The 17,155-nt window shown below is 37.4% G+C and overlaps 1 protein-coding gene across 1 annotated transcript; it reads right to left on the bottom strand.

Moving 5' to 3' along the window:
* Positions 1-727: 727 nt before the first annotated feature.
* Positions 728-5,342, bottom strand: LOC132550510 (globin-like). Its single transcript, XM_060214584.1, has 4 exons — positions 5,224-5,342; positions 4,121-4,201; positions 3,065-3,230; positions 728-877 (listed from the first exon to the last, which is right to left on the bottom strand). The coding sequence occupies exons 1-4, from the start codon at positions 5,340-5,342 to the stop codon at positions 728-730; spliced, it is 516 nt and encodes a 171-aa protein (XP_060070567.1).
* Between the last annotated feature and the right edge of the window lie 11,813 nt (positions 5,343-17,155).

The raw sequence follows: 17,155 nt of genomic DNA, 5'->3' as shown, positions 1-17,155 counted from the left end.
GGTTGTCCGGATTTGGGCTTGTTCCCATTTAATATAAATCTTCTTATATTTTGTTTTTCTGTTAAATGCTTGCAGGATACCTAGATTCGTGCTATTTATTGATGCCCACGAAATCCCGCCATTTTTACCAACTTTACAGTTTGTCAAGACAATAAACTCGCGATTTACTCTAACATTTGAATCTAACTGCTTTCCTTTCAACATTTCATAGACATTATCCCAAAAGCTATTCAATCTGAGGTAAATATTGCAGCGAGGTCAGATTTCCATAAAGATTCTATTTTTTCACAAAGAGGTAATATCAAAATCGAAATTTCCCTGAATTCGATTATATTTAGTGTCCGGGAATTGTATCACCAATGTTTTCAAAAATCAAAATTTAAACTAAGACTTTAAAATATATTCCTGATAACATTCGTTTAAGCTGTGTAATTACCATTAGTGGATATTCATTAAAATATCATCATCACATTACCGATCCCATTGATAAATGATTACTCTAAGCATAAATTTACTGGTGTTGATGGTAATCATAGACATCAAAAGAGTAGCCGTCGCTAATTGGTGATATTAACCAAACAATGTCTACATGTAGATTCTCATAAAACGATGAACATCAAACTGATAGTCTTAACCATGGACACCGAAATGGCGTACTTTATATAAACAAATGCTGCTACTATCAACTAAATAATATCAGTATGCTGATTTTATTTACAATATTGTATTATACTCGTGGATCCGATGCCTCTGACGCTACCAGTTCTGCTACTACTGTCAGGATTTTCTCCCATGCTTTCTTGATGGCGTCGATGTCTGCAATGTCCCTCCCCTCCGTGACGTCGTCAATGAGTTCATGTATTACCGGTATCAACCACTGCAAAAGGAAAAATCTGGTAAAATCACATGTTTTCGCGGGGCTTAATGTTCGTGGTTTTTCAAACATTTATACATTTCATTGGCTCTTTTTTGTCGTGGATAAACCTTGTTCACCAAATCCTTTTGCGCTATAATCCATTATTTATCTGTCTGATTTGGGTTTATCATCACTTCGCCATGAATTAATTATTCATAAAGGATTACAGCATCAAGGATTATGGTTATACAAAATAACAGCTTCACTAAAACGTCTTTTTAATACAGATGTAACGAGTACCTTAAAATCATATACATAACCGGCTCTTCTATTTATTTCTCGTACAGAAAAAAAATCTCCGCAGAAACAAAAAGCTTCTGAAATAACACTGTCAAAATTAATTAATATGTTTCCCCTTTTAATTTATATGAAGTGATAATCTTTAGATGTAGTATTACATATCTCCATAGCCCTAGGCTGCAAACATCTAACAGACTAACATTCCAGATATATCGAGATTTTTCGTATACACGTATTTGTGACGTAATCATTACTCAGTGTTTGGTATGTGTTTTGCGTTAAAGCGACAGATTGTCTTGAAAGTTTGACCAAAAATAGCCCGTATTGATGATATCATCCCACTCATTTATAAATAGATATAGAAAGTAAATGCATTTGATTATCGCTAAGGTTATATATATATAGAAAGTGTATACAGTATTTATCCCTTACTTGTATTATTTGTGATATTTATTTGACTTCTACTTAGGATATAGTATTTATCTATGGTTAAACAATTTATCATATTCACTGATACATTGTATACAGCTTAGAAATGAAGCGCATAAATATACAAGATAAAAAGTAACTATTTCATCTTTTTTGTGAGTGTTTTTGTCAAAATGAGACATTATTCTTCTATTCTTTACCACTTCTACTTAACCTTGTTGATTTTATCTGTACCCCATGCCCGGTGAAATTTGGATGAACGAACACGATACTAAGAGACCGTTTGTATTAATTCTCCTTTTTTTGACATTTGTGTCAATCATTGTGATATCAAAATGATAGCACCTTTTCATTAGTTAATAGTTAGATAATTTATTAACAAAATAAACAGTATCTGTAAAGATTACGAGATACTAATTGTTTCAGTATTGGTTTTGCTAATGGTGAGCTATTGGCATATATGTATACTTTTTAGATTTGCTCTTTTCTCGAAAACACTACCTTCCACTTTAGCTACGAGAACCTGCCAAAGCGAGTTTAGTGTGTGATTTATATTGCTGCCATTTCGGCGTAATCTCCTCTTCCTATAATGATGTGGCTAACGTCATTTCGTACTTTAAAAATAAGCCTTTATCTATTTAACAACAATTGCAAAAAAAGTTTTTCCAAAAAATTATTATTCAATCTTGTTTTCCCGGATGAAGACGCGCAAGGGGTTTTACTGTGGAAGGAAACCGGAGTATCCGGGGAAAGCCCATGTGGTCGGGAATATGACCCATACCTTTTTATGTCTATTCCGGTAATCAAACCCCGGACGACTAGCTCAAAGGCGAATGTTACCACCAAATTTTTTATATTTATTAAAGACCTAGGTGATCTGCCATCTTCAGACGTACACCAGCAATAACTTCTGACCGAGGTTTACGTAACAGTATACTGGTTTGTTTGTTCTATTACAGAAGCTGAAATTTAGAATGGATACCCCTGAAATACCGCTGTTCACCGGAGTCTGCCATTTAGCGCAGCGTGATTTTACACATGGGCGAAAAATCAGTACTAAAAGCGGTAATTCTAGGTCACTCAAATATGTATTATAATAACGAGGACTTTCATTACAGTTGAACAGAAACGTGTACGGTATGAGCATTGGCCAAGCTTTTGTGTCGGAGATGAAGATCATAAGGTCATGGACAGCAGTTTTGTGTTGGAGATGAAGGTCACAAGGCCATGGGCAGCAGCTTTGTGTTGGAGATGAAGGTCACAAGGTCACGGACAGCATTTTTGTGTTGGAGATGAAGGTCACAAGGTCACAGACACCAGTATTGTGTTGGAGATAAAGGTCACAAGGTCATAGGCAGCAGTTTTGAGTCACTGACCACGCTAGATGATTTAAAATATTTATAAAACCGCATGGGTGGAGGAAATGAAATCCTGCAGTTCAGAAGATTTCAAACCAAATCATAGAACAAGTCAACTTACCATGAACTGTTTCGCCCCAATATTTCTATCCAAATGGAAGCGTGCCGTTTTCCTCACCAGTTCTACAAGACAGTCCGAATCATCGAGACTGTCGACGTAAGACTCTAGGGCGTACATTACACTCATACCGTGGGCCACCATCCGACGGTTTGCTTTGGTTGTTTCGCTAGAAACAATTACAAATTTAAAACATTATAACCGAAATGATTCAGAGGGACGTTTCGTCAAGTTTCAAAAACATATCTTTTATTCAACACTTGAGTCGCCAATGTATATGAGGAAAGTATAATCCATGATAGTAACCCTTTCTGGGTTCATTAAGAACTAATGACGTCAGTATAACATAATTAACCAATACAATATTAATTATCACATTGACTGCAGCTAATTCAGTACAACAGTACAAATAAATCGAGAGTAAACGGCTTTACCCAAGAAATAACCATAATAATAATAAACGACTTTGCTTAAGGTCGCTAATCCGCAAGGAGTTAATGAGCTAACAACTGAGACACTTTGAGTTAACTAATTAAATACGATGTGAGTTAATGAGCTAACTACTGAGACAATTTGAGTTAACGAGCTAAATACGATGTGAGTTAATGAGCTAACTACTGAGACACTTTGAGTCGATTAGTTTAATACTAAGACGACGTGAGTTAATGAGCTAACTACTGATACCCCATGGGTTAACGAATTAAATACGATGTGAGTTAATGAGCTAACTACTGAGACACCATGAGTTAACGAGCTAAATACGATGTGAGTTAATGAGCTAACTACTGAGACACTTTGAGTCGATAAGTTTAATATTAAGACAACGTGAGTTAATGAGCTAACTACTGATACCCCATGGGTTAACGAATTAAATACGATGTGAGTTAATGAGCTAACTACTGAGACACCATGAGTTAACGAGCTAAATACGATGTGAGTTAATGAGCTAACTACTGAGACACTTTGAGTCGATTAGTTTACTACTAAGACGACGTGAGTTATTGAACTAACTACTGCGACGATGTGAGTAAATGAGCTAACTTGATGAATAATGCCTACCCATTGTAATCCAAATCTTCCAGAGGTACATTATGAAACATCTTGAACATTTCCTTGCTCTCAGGATATCTGCTGAAAAGTCTGAAATCAAATAGTAATATCAATCAGCACGTGACCTAAGAGATTGTGTTCAGGGCCTCATGGTATTCAGACTTTACCCAAGTTCATATACTTTCTTTTTCTACGTCAACTTCAATTGATTGATTTTTATTTGGTATGTGTTTGTGCGTGTTTTTTCTTTCTTTGTTTAGGAGGGGCAGTTTTGCTTTTTTTGCCAATTTTTGGAATGCTCAATTATGATTTAGTTTCAACTGATAAAGCAATAAGAATATACAAACACATTAAACGTAACTTCAGTAAATTAATGTATCATTATATCTTTCTACACTGCTTGTCGGTTTCACGTGCATTTAAAAGTCGTTGATAAAATGTTGTTTATTACACCATCTTAAAAATTGTTTACCTCTCAAAAAATGATTAATAACATGTAAGATTTGTTCAAATGAAAATTAAAATTGTTTTTGAACTATCAGTTACTTCCTTTCTCACGAACACGCCGATCAGTATCCAGGTTTCCTAACTGACATATTTTCGCTGTCTCAGTATATTGACTTATAAATGTTATTTTACTTTTCTTGTGTAAATTTTGAAGTTACATCAAAGTCTTTCTGGAGATAATTTGTTTCAGTCCGTATTTATTTCTTTTTAATCATTTAATCGCCTTTTTTTAACTTTTCTGATATCCAGAGAAAACAATCCATTTTTAATGTATATAGTATACTGTTTACCATCATATTTCTTTATTTCTTCGTTTTGGACTACGACTTCCCCCTATTTGATTGTAGATAGGTAGACAGTATTCACAAAAGTGCACCGATTGATTAGTTACAATATCCTTAATACGATATGGTGTTAATGTTATTCTGAAAGGTAGTGTACATTTTACTGACAGATACACAATACACATTCATTCAAAGCCAAGACACCTCTATTACCTGACACTCAATACAAGTATGTTATAGATAGATGGGCGGGTTTACTGAAAGCGGATTACATACCACATTGATCGAAACCCGCTCACATACATATCTTTATGTACTCACTTGATGAAAAGTTTCACGCCGTTGGTTTTCTTGTCCTCGGCTAGGATCTCCCAGCTGGCTTGAAGAAGTTTCGCCTCCTCAGATGTAAGCGGCCCATCGTTCTGTGTAGTTTCCGACATCTTTCTATGATAAAGAAATGTAAATTTTCAATTCCTTCAACTGACCTCGGCCTTTATATTTGATATTTATCTAAAATTGCTGACCATCATTTGTTAAAGGACTATTACCAAAATGAGATCTGTATCTGACAGCTGGAATCGTAATTACGGTTCGCCGTAGCACGTTAATAAACAACTACGACCTTTCTGATAACCCGTCCGACAGATGTGTACGTGCTTTTAACCACCCAGACTTCAATACCACGCAGGAATTGACATGTCAGGGGGGAAATCATACGACATGCAACTCTTAACTGAAAAATACCAACTGACAATTATTTAATATATGAACCCGTAATTAATTAATTAAGATGTTTGCATACGTGTGTCATAGCGCCATTCATATATAGTCTGAAAACATAGTGAAAGAAGGAATAAAGAAATACACCTGTTTATTTATGTCTCTTGGTGGTTATTCTGCCAAGTATTTCTTTTCTTATGTCGTGGCATCAATTCAAAATCAAACATTGCTGTATACATTTATCAAGCGCTGTTTCATCAACAGGTGTTTTGTTATATGTAGTTACAGTCGGCCTTCGGAATGATGGCGAGTCTGTGAGACTAATCTGGAAACTCTCTACAATTATGTTGTAGCACAAAAGCAACCAAGTCATTGTTTCATTGCATCGAAGGATTTTCACAAAATCATGAGAATAGAGAAATAGTGACAGATAGTTAGTATTGCCCCGCCGAGAAGAGAGGGGGAGGCTATAATTTTGCGTTATGTCCGTCCGTCACCGCTATCTTGGCCAGATTCAATCTCCTAATTCTGACCTACACTACACTAAAACTTCTACATGTGTTACGTGTTCACCTGTGTAGTCTGTGTGTTTTGTAAGCTGTGTTCTTCTTTTGTTTGTTCTTGTGTTTGTACCTGCACTGTAAATATAGGCACACTGTACTGATAAATCGTAGGATTTAAGGTAATGAGTGAATTAAATAAAATTGAATTGAGTTGAACCTTACGGAAGTGTATTCCGGCCACGTTGTGTTTTATTTTCACTCGAAATTTCGAGATAGTAACTTGAAATTTCGAGCTAGAGATAGCAGCTCTAAATTTTTGGGTTATTAAGTAGAAATTTCGAGTTAGTAATCCGATATTTTGAGTAAGTCGAAATTTCGAGTTATCTCGTAATATCGGGTTCGACTTACTAACTCAAAATTTCGGATTATTCACTCGAAATTTCTAGTTGTTATCTCTAAATTTCGAGTTACTAACTCAAAATTTCGAGTTAAAATAAAACACAACGTGGCCGGAATACGCTTCCGTAGAACCTTGATGAGTCGGTACATCGTGTATCAAAAGCCACCCTCAGGAAGTAGGATATTTTTGATATATTGGCCTCAAAGTATCGTTCCATTGAAGTTAGCAGATTTGTATAATGTAATGTATACATCAAGATTCCAATGAAATGTGTCTTATTGATCACTAAAAATCTCAAAGCAATGCATGTCAAAACGATGTATGTTTGTGATGTCACGTTGCATATACTGCAGAAATAAACGTGTAAATTGCAAATGTCATCCGATCTGATTGTCTGTTACCAAATTCTTAAATATATCTGTATATATGTATGGTGGTAATTCTTAAATATATCTGTATATATGTATAGTGGTACTTCTTAAATATATCTGTATATATGTATAGTGGTAATTCTTAAATATATCTGTATATATGTATAGTGGTAATTCTTAAATATATATGTATAGTGATAATTCTGGAACATATCTGAATATATATATATATATATATATAATTGTAAAGTGTCAGAGAAAATGATATATAAGTATATGTGTGCATGCACTGTTAATTCATTATCATATATATTTACATAAATCGATTGATGAATTTATGAATATGTCTGTATACTTACATGGAGTAGACATTATTATTACGAGTAAGTATTTTTATACATTAATCATGTCGATTGGTAGAAGTCTGTTTATACATATCAAGCGGTAATTCATGGTATCCGTACATATGTCGAGGTATAGTTATAAATATATCTGTTGACATCATTTATGTCGAGTATTCATTCATAACTTGTTGTAAAATAACTTTATATTTAAAATATCTATTTATTTAGTATTTTTTCCGATATATCTATTTAATTACATATACTGAGTTGTGTTTCATACTTATGTATCTGTATATATAAGTTAGTTCGAGTGACATAGTAATTCATAAATATGCCTTTTTATGCCGAGTGCTGATATTTATAGTATTGTATGTTTACATCATTGATGTCGAGTGATCATTTATTTATTTACATATACCGATTGGTGATTAATGAGAAAATATGTTTATGTCGAGTGGTAATGATAAATATATTTTAACAATTTACATCTAAACTTTAGATAAATTAATTAACTTTTATTTATTTGGTCATTCTTTCATACAATTGTGTACATGACAGGGCGTAGCCAAGCCCAGCAGAAATGTGTAAGCCCAGGCGAGGGGTCATGAATTTCATGCTTTCAAAGATGTTTTGAATCGTTTTCTGAGACAGTGTTTTTTTTAATTATTTAACAACAAACTTCAACCCCTGATATTTATTTTCAACCTTGCTTTTGTAATTTTGTCCGACATACTCTATGCACGGATTTTTTTTTATGTGTAAGCCCGGGCTTTTAGCTTCCTATGGAAGCTACGCCCCTGCATGAGATAGCACATTATCATCGGAAACACAGTTAGGGTATGAATATACCCAACGCTGACTTTACATTCTAATCAATACTGCCACGGTGTAATATCGTAATACCGCTGTTACCTATTGATAAGAGCGCTACGCGATAAAGCAGGTGTATGACCTGCCTTGTCACCACCCAAAATACAAACCAGGCGGATGAATGTGACGTAATATTTTCACCTATATAGTCAAAATGTTATATTTATAGATTAACAGTTTTGTTATAAGTTTAGTTTAAGGTTACTTTCCGACATCTAATCCAACTTATATAAAACGGACTTTGCGACCTCAAAAGGAAACATCGATATCCTTCAAATCCTTTTTATTTTCATTTTCTAACATAAGTGTATTTCATCATAGGTTATACAGATAATGATGCAAGTTTGTGATCAATAAACTTTATAATTGTGTTTTAAATAGTTGACCTATAATATGAATGTATAACTTTTATAAAGATCTGTGATAACACCTACCTCTTCTAGCACTCTATCCCTCTATTTTCTTCCTCCGTCTAACACTTCTACCGTTGCTTGTTCTGAAATGCTATAACGGAATTCGTGTGACACTCCTACTTTGAGTAAAGAGTACATAAGTGGCATAGTTCAACAATCAATGTTTATGTATGAAAAAATGTACGTATTCACCTGCAATGTGTCACGTAAACATTATCTACCTTCAAAATAGTGCCACCACCAAAAAATGTTTAAAGTCAGTAACAGAGATGTAATTACACAAATAGGCAATAATTAACATTATGTAACTTGATATACGCCTACAAAATCACATCGATAACACAGCACAGAGAGTAGCTGAAATCACACATCGCTAACACAGCACAGAGAGTAGCTGCAATCACACAACGCTAACACAGCACAGAGAGTATCTGAAATCACACATCGCTAACACAGCATAGAGAGTAGCTGAATCTACACATCGGTAACACAGCACAGAGAGTAGCTGAATTTACACATCGACAACACAGTACAGAGAGTAGCTGAATTTACATACCGACAAAACAGTAAAGAGAGTAGCTGAATTTATACATCGACAACACAGTACAGAGAGTAACTGAATTTACACATCGGTAACAGTACAGAGAGTAGCTGAATTTACATATCGGTAACACAGTACAGAGAGTAACTGAATTTACATATCGGTAACACAGCACAGAGAGTAGCTGAAGTCACACATCGGTAACACAGTAGAGAGAGTAGCTGAATTTACACTTCGGTAACACAGTACAGAGAGTGGCTGAAATCACACTTCGCTAACACAGCACAGAGAGTAGCTGAATCTACACATCGCTAACAAACCACAGAGAGTAGCTGAAATCACACATCGCTAACACAGCACAGAGAGTAGCTGAAACCACATATCGCTAATACACCATAGAGAATAGCTGAAATCACACATCGCTAACACAGCACAGAGATTAGCTGAAATCACCCATCGCTAACACAGCACAGAGAGTAGCTGAAATCACACATCGCTAACACAGCACAGAAAGTAGCTGAAATCACCCATCGCTAACACAGCACAGAGAGTAGCTGAAATCACACATCGCTAACACAGCACAGAAAGTAGCTGAAATCACACATCGCTAACACAGCACAGAGAGTAGCTGAAATCACACATCGCTAACACATCACAGAGAGTTGCTGCAATCACACAACGCTAACATAGCACAGAGAGTATCTGAAATCACGCATCGCTAACACAGCATAGAGAGTAGCTGAATCTACACATCGGTAACACAGCACAGAGAGTAGCTGAAATCACACATCGCTAACACAACACAGAGAGTAGCTGAAATCACACATCGCTAACACAGCACAGAGAGTAGCTGAAATCACACATCGCTAACACATCACAGAGAGTATCTGAAATCACGCATCGCTAACACAGCATAGAGAGTAGCTGAATCTACACATCGGTAACACAGCACAGAGAGTAGATGAAATCACACATTGGTAACACAGCACAGAGAGTACCTGAATTTACACATCGACAAAACAGTACAGAGAGTAGCTGAATTTACACATCGACAAAACAGTACAGAGAGTAGCTGAATTTACACATCGACAACACAGTACAGAGAGTAACTGAATTTACATATCGGTAACACAGCACAAGAGTAGCTGAATTTACATATCGGTAACACAGTACAGAGAGTAACTGAATTTACATATCGGTAACACAGCACAAGAGTAGCTGAATTTACACATCGGTAACACAGTACAGAGAGTAGCTGAAGTCACACATCGGTAACACAGTACAGAGAGTAGCTGAATTTACACTTCGGTAACACAGCACAGAGAGTGGCTAAAATCACACTTCGCTAACACAGCATAGAGAGTGGCTGAAATCACACATCGCTAACACAGCACAGAGAGTAGCTGAATCTACACATCGCTAACAAACCACAGAGAGTAGCTGAAATCACACATCGCTAACACGGCACAGAGAGTAGCTGAAACCACACATTGCTAACACAGCACAGAGATTAGCTGAAATCACCCATCGCTAACACAGCACAGAGAGTAGTTGAAATCACACATCGCTAACACAGCACAGAGAGTAGCTGAAATCACACATCGCTAACACAGCACAGAAAGTAGCTGAAATCACCCATCGCTAACACAGCACAGAGAGTAGCTGAATCTACACATCGCTAACACAGCACAGAAAGTAGCTGAAATCACACATCGCTAACACAGCACAGAGAGTAGCTGAAATCACACATCGCTAACACATCACAGAGAGTTGCTGCAATCACACAACGCTAACATAGCACAGAGAGTATCTGAAATCACGCATCGCTAACACAGCATAGAGAGTAGCTGAATCTACACATCGGTAACACAGCACAGAGAGTAGCTGAAATCACACATCGCTAACACAACACAGAGAGTAGCTGAAATCACACATCGCTAACACAGCACAGATAGTAGCTGAAATCACACATCGCTAACACATCACAGAGAGTATCTGAAATCACGCTTCGCTAACACAGCATAGAGAGTAGCTGAATCTACACATCGGTAACACAGCACAGAGAGTAGATGAAATCACACATTGATAACACAGCACAGAGAGTACCTGAATTTACACATCGACAAAACAGTACAGAGAGTAGCTGAATTTACACATCGACAAAACAGTACAGAGAGTAGCTGAATTTACACATCGACAACACAGTACAGAGAGTAACTGAATTTACATATCGGTAACACAGCACAAGAGTAGCTGAATTTACATATCGGTAACACAGTACAGAGAGTAACTGAATTTACATATCGGTAACACAGCACAAGAGTAGCTGAATTTACACATCGGTAACACAGTACAGAGAGTAGCTGAAGTCACACATCGGTAACACAGTACAGAGAGTAGCTGAATTTACACTTCGGTAACACAGCACAGAGAGTGGCTAAAATCACACTTCGCTAACACAGCATAGAGAGTGGCTGAAATCACACATCGCTAACACAGCACAGAGAGTAGCTGAATCTACACATCGCTAACAAACCACAGAGAGTAGCTGAAATCACACATCGCTAACACGGCACAGAGAGTAGCTGAAACCACACATTGCAAACACAGCACAGAGATTAGCTGAAATTACCCATCGCTAACACAGCACAGAGAGTAGTTGAAATCACACATCGCTAACACAGCACAGAGATAGCTGAAATCACCCATCGCTAACACGGCACAGAGAGTAGCTGAAATCACACAACGCTAACACAGCACAGAGAGTAGCTGATTCTACACATCGCTAACACAGCACAGAGAGTAGCTGAAATCACCCATCGCTAACACAGCACAGAGAGTAGTTGAAATCACACATCGGTAACACAGCACAAGAGTAGCTGAATTTACACATCGGTAACACAGTACAGAGAGTAACTGAATTTACATATCGGTAACACAGCACAAGAGTAGCTGAATTTACACATCGGTAACACAGTACAGAGAGAAGCTGAATTTACACATCGGTAACACAGTACAGAGAGTAGCTGAATTTACACATCGGTAACACAGTACAGAGAGAAGCTGAATTTACATATCGGTAACACAGTACAGAGAGTAGCTGAATTTACACTTCGGTAACACAGTACAGAGAGTAGCTGTATTTACACATTGGTAACACAGTACAGAGAGTAGCTGAAGTCACACATCGGTAACACAGTACAGAGAGAAGCTGAATTTACACATCTGAATTTACACATCGTAACAAATTTTACACAGTACACAGAGAGAGTGGCTGAATTTACACAGCACAGAGAGTAGCTGAATTTACACGTAACACATCGGTAACACAACACAGAGAGTAGCTGAATTTACACATCACGGAGAGTAGCTAACACAGTACACACATCGAGAGTAGCACATGAAGTAGCTGAATCACACATCGGTAACACATCGATAACACGGTACAGAGAGTAGCTGAATTTACACATCGGTAACACAGTACAGAGAGTAGCTGAATTTACACATCGGTAACACAGTACAGAGAGTAGCTGAATTTACACATCGGTAACACAGTACAGAGAGTAGCTGAATTTACACATCGGTAACACAGTACAAGAGTAGCTGAAGTCACACATCGGTAACACAGTACAGAGAGTAGCTGAATTTACACATCGGTAACACAGTACAGAGAGTAGCTGAATTTACATATCGGTAACACAGCACAAGAGTAGCTGAATTTACATATCGGTAACACAGCACAAGAGTAGCTGAATTTACACATCGGTAACACAGTACAGAGTGTAGCTGAATTTACACATCGGTAACACAGTACAGAGAGAAGCTGAATTTACACATCGGTAACACAGTACAGAGAGTAGCTGAATCTATACATCATTAACACAATATATAGAGTTGCTGAAATTACACATCCTTATCACATTATAGAGGATTGACAAAGTACGGAGTCACTAGATCTACATATATATATATATATATATATATATATATATATATATACACACACAAATGTACTTGCAAATGCCTTCATGTCACGTTCCATACACATAATATGTGACGGTCTCTTGCAATGATGCAATGTTAAAATTTATTGCATTTATTGAACTTTGGACCTCTCCATCTCATTGTGACATTTCTTTCTGTTTTATTTTCCTCGTGTGCCTCCTGATTTCACGATCATGCCTAAAGCGTCACTGACTAGTCCTAGAAGGACGAAACAGCTGTTTTATGTGTTTTATATCCTTATCTGGCGCTGCTGTATCTAGATCTATATGTGTTGACATATGTTTACAACATGTATGTCTTTTGTACAATTGCGATACACGTGCAAACATTTATATAGCTAATGAGTACAAGTTGTAGATAATAGCCAAACTCATAAATTGTCTCTTTTTGTGCATCTGCAAGTAAACGATTTTCCTTCTTCTTACTTTCATAAATTATTTTATTTATTTATTTATTTATTTATTTATTTTTTTATTATCTAAATTACACTAAGCCTACGAATTGAGGTAAACAACAGTCATGCCGGGTGTTTCGGGTAGACAGGTATGCCATTGTATGTGGGATAGTATGGAGGACAGGTCTTCAAACTCCTAAGGGTAGACAAGTATACCGCTGTATATGTGCTGGTAACGAGGACTAATTTTCAAACTCCTAAGGGTAGACAGGTATACAGCTGTATATGTGCGGGTAACGAGGACTAGTCTTCAAACGCCTAAAGGTAGACAGGTACACAGCTGTATATGTGCTATATGTGCTGGTAACGAGGACAGGTCTTCAGACAACTAAGGGTAGACAGGTATACCGCTGTATATGTGCGGGTAACGAGGACTAGTCTTCAGACAACTAAGGGTAGACAGGTATACCGCTGTATATGTGCTGGTAACGAGGACTAGTCTTCAAACTCCTAAGGGTAGACAGGTATACAGCTGTATATGGGTGGTAACGAGGACAGGTTTTCAAACACCTAAGGGTAGACAGGTACACCGCTTTTTCCAATTATTCAGGAATTTCACAATATACCGAGGACGATGTTATTTTATTTACGTTCACAGGATGTCCACAATTTCACATACTTGATCTTACAGATAGTAAACTGACACTATTCTCGTAATATTTTTATATAAAGATGTATTCATCTCTTTGACAACAAATATGTTGATTTCATATTTTGAATCGTGCTGAAATTGGAAAGTATGCCTAAAGTCTTTAGAAAATTGTTCATGCATTATTTAACAGCAATTGACACGTTCAATTACTGTACACTTACACAAAGTAGACGAGATACTGTGTACAGCTGATATGGTCGTCGTAATTATTGTTACATAAAATTTCATTATAACGAATAGTGCATGTATTATTTGCGTTGCTTGATACGTGATTTGAAAAAAAGGCTCAGCGCATAATATCATAATAATGTTCGTTATAAATTCCAGAAAATATTCCAGCCGCAATCAAATAAATTGAGCTGTCTGGTAGTGAACCAGTCTTTACAGTAGTGCTAAACATATCACATCTAGTAAGTAGCAGATATTTGCCTATTGCTGAGAAAATTCAAATTAATCAAAAAATCAATGGCTTCATGTTTTTTTCCTGAAATTTAGGGATGAATTTCAAAACAGAAAACCGACGAATATATTTTATATTGTCATGATTCAGTGAGATGATTTTAATCAGACAGGTTTGCATCACTATCGGCTATGATCATAATGTAAATTCTGACGACATTCATCGACATGAAGAAGAGTTCTTCAAATCAGAAATTTTCTTTTCGTTTTGTAGGGTAAACAAATAGATAAGACAACAAAGCATAATTTTATAATTTTATCTAGAAAACATTTTTACATTAGTTGTAAGTATCCAGATTAAAACAACTTGATTCATATATCCAATATTGATTATATTGCGGCGGAGTTCCCTTGTAGTAACTGGTTGTTACTTTCATTGAACAACATACAGGAGATCCGTCGCAAACTATACCGAGCAATTGGTTGAAATGTCTTGCCCAAGGACACAACTACGTCAAAACAGACATGTCTGATCCTCAATGTCCTGAGAAACACGAACTGCCACGGGTAGGAGCGTCAAACAACATACCTCGGATCTTCATCTAAAGTTATGTAAATTCAACGCTCTACTACTTGAGTTAGTTTCCAGTGACACCAGTTAATAACAATGTACGCATGGTTATATTTAAGTTAAGTCAAGTGAAAATGATAAACATTTTTAAACATTTTGATGGGAAAATCCCCAGAATAAGTGGTTACAGATGAGTCAGAAGTACGGGAAACACTTGGTTTTTTCGAGGCTTCAACAGTCTAGTGCCTTATGGTACTATCTATTTATAGACGACTAAGCAAATAAGTAAAAACATAAACTTAGGTTTCAACAATTTAAAGTCCTTAGCGTCATTGACGAGTCCTAGAAAGACGAAACAGCTGTATGACGTAGCGTCATTGACGAGTCCTAGAAAGACGAAACAGCTGTATGATTTAGCATCATTGACGAGTCCTAGAAAGACGAAACAGCTGTATGATGTAGCATCATTGCCGAGTCCTACAAGGACGAAACAGCTGTATGACGTAGCGTCATTGCCGAGACCTAGAAGGACGAAACAGCTGTATGACGTAGCATCATTGACGAGTCCTAGAAAGACGAAACAGCTGTATGATGTAGCATCATTGCCGTGTCCTACAAGGACGAAACAGCTGTATGACGTAGCGTCATCGCGAGACCTAGAAGGACGAAACAGCTGTATGACGTAGCGTCATTGACGAGTCCTAGAAAGACGAAACAGCTGTATGACGTAGCATCATTGCCGAGACCTAGAAGGACGAAACAGCTGTATGACGTAGCGTCATTGACGAGTCCTAGAAAGAGGAAACAGCTGTATGACGTAGCGTCATTGACGAGTCCTAGAAAGAGGAAACAGCTGTATGACGTAGCATCAATGCCGAGACCTAGAAGGACGCATCATTGCTGAGTCCTAAAAGGACTAAACAGTTGTATGACGTAGCATCATTGCCGATACCTAGAAGGACGCATCATTGCCGAGTCCTAAAAGGACTAAATAGTTGTATGATGCAACATCATTGCAGAGTCCTACTAGGACGAAACAGCTGTATGACATAGCATCACTGACGAGTCCTAGAAGGACGAAACAGCTGTATGACGTAGCGTCATTGACGAGTCCTACAAGGACGAAACAGCTGTATGACATAGCATCATTGACGAGTCCTACAAGGACGAATCAGCTGTATGACGTAGCGTCATTGCCGAGACCTAGAAGGACGAAACAGCGGTATGATGCAGCATCATTGCAGAGTCCTACAAGGACGAAACAGCTGTATGACATAGCATCATTAACGAGTCCTAGAAGGACGAAACAGCTGTATGACGTAGCGTCATTGACGAGTCCTACAAGGACGAAACAGCTGTATGACATAGCATCATTGACGAGTCCTAGAAGGACGAAACAGCTGTATGACATAGCGTCATTGCCGAGTCCTAGAAGGACGAAACAGCTGTATGACGTAGCGTCATTGACGAGTCCTAGAAAGACGAAACAGCTGTATGATATAGCATCATTGCCGAGTCCTAGAAGGACGAAACAGCTGTATGACGTAGCATCATTGACGAGTCCTACAAGGACGAAACAGCTGTATGACATAGCATCATTGCCGAGTCCTAGAAGGACGAAACAGCGGTATGATGCAACATTATTGCAGAGTCCTACAAGGACGAAACAGCTGTATGACATAGCATCATTGCAGAGTCCTACAAGGACGAAACAGCTGTATAACGTAACATCAACGACGACTCCTAGAAGGACGAAACAGCTGTATGACGTAGCGTCATTGACGAGTCCTACAAGGACGAAACAGCTGTATAACGTAACATCAATGACGACTCCTAGAAGGACGAAACAGCTGTATGACGTAGCATCATTGACGAGTCCTACAAGGACGAAACAGCTGTATGACATAGCATCATTGCCGAGTCCTAGAAGGACGAAACAGCGGTATGATGCAACATCATTGCAGAGTCCTACAAGGACGAAACAGCTGTATGACATAGCATCATTGCAGA

Source organism: Ylistrum balloti, unplaced genomic scaffold (assembly GCF_031769215.1).
Source record: "Ylistrum balloti isolate Yb309-2 unplaced genomic scaffold, AGI_CSIRO_Ybal_v1 Utg369624, whole genome shotgun sequence".
Classification (NCBI taxonomy): domain Eukaryota; kingdom Metazoa; phylum Mollusca; class Bivalvia; order Pectinida; family Pectinidae; genus Ylistrum; species Ylistrum balloti.
The sequence above is the reverse complement of the archived record's forward strand: the minus strand, read 5'-3'. Positions and strand labels throughout refer to the sequence as shown.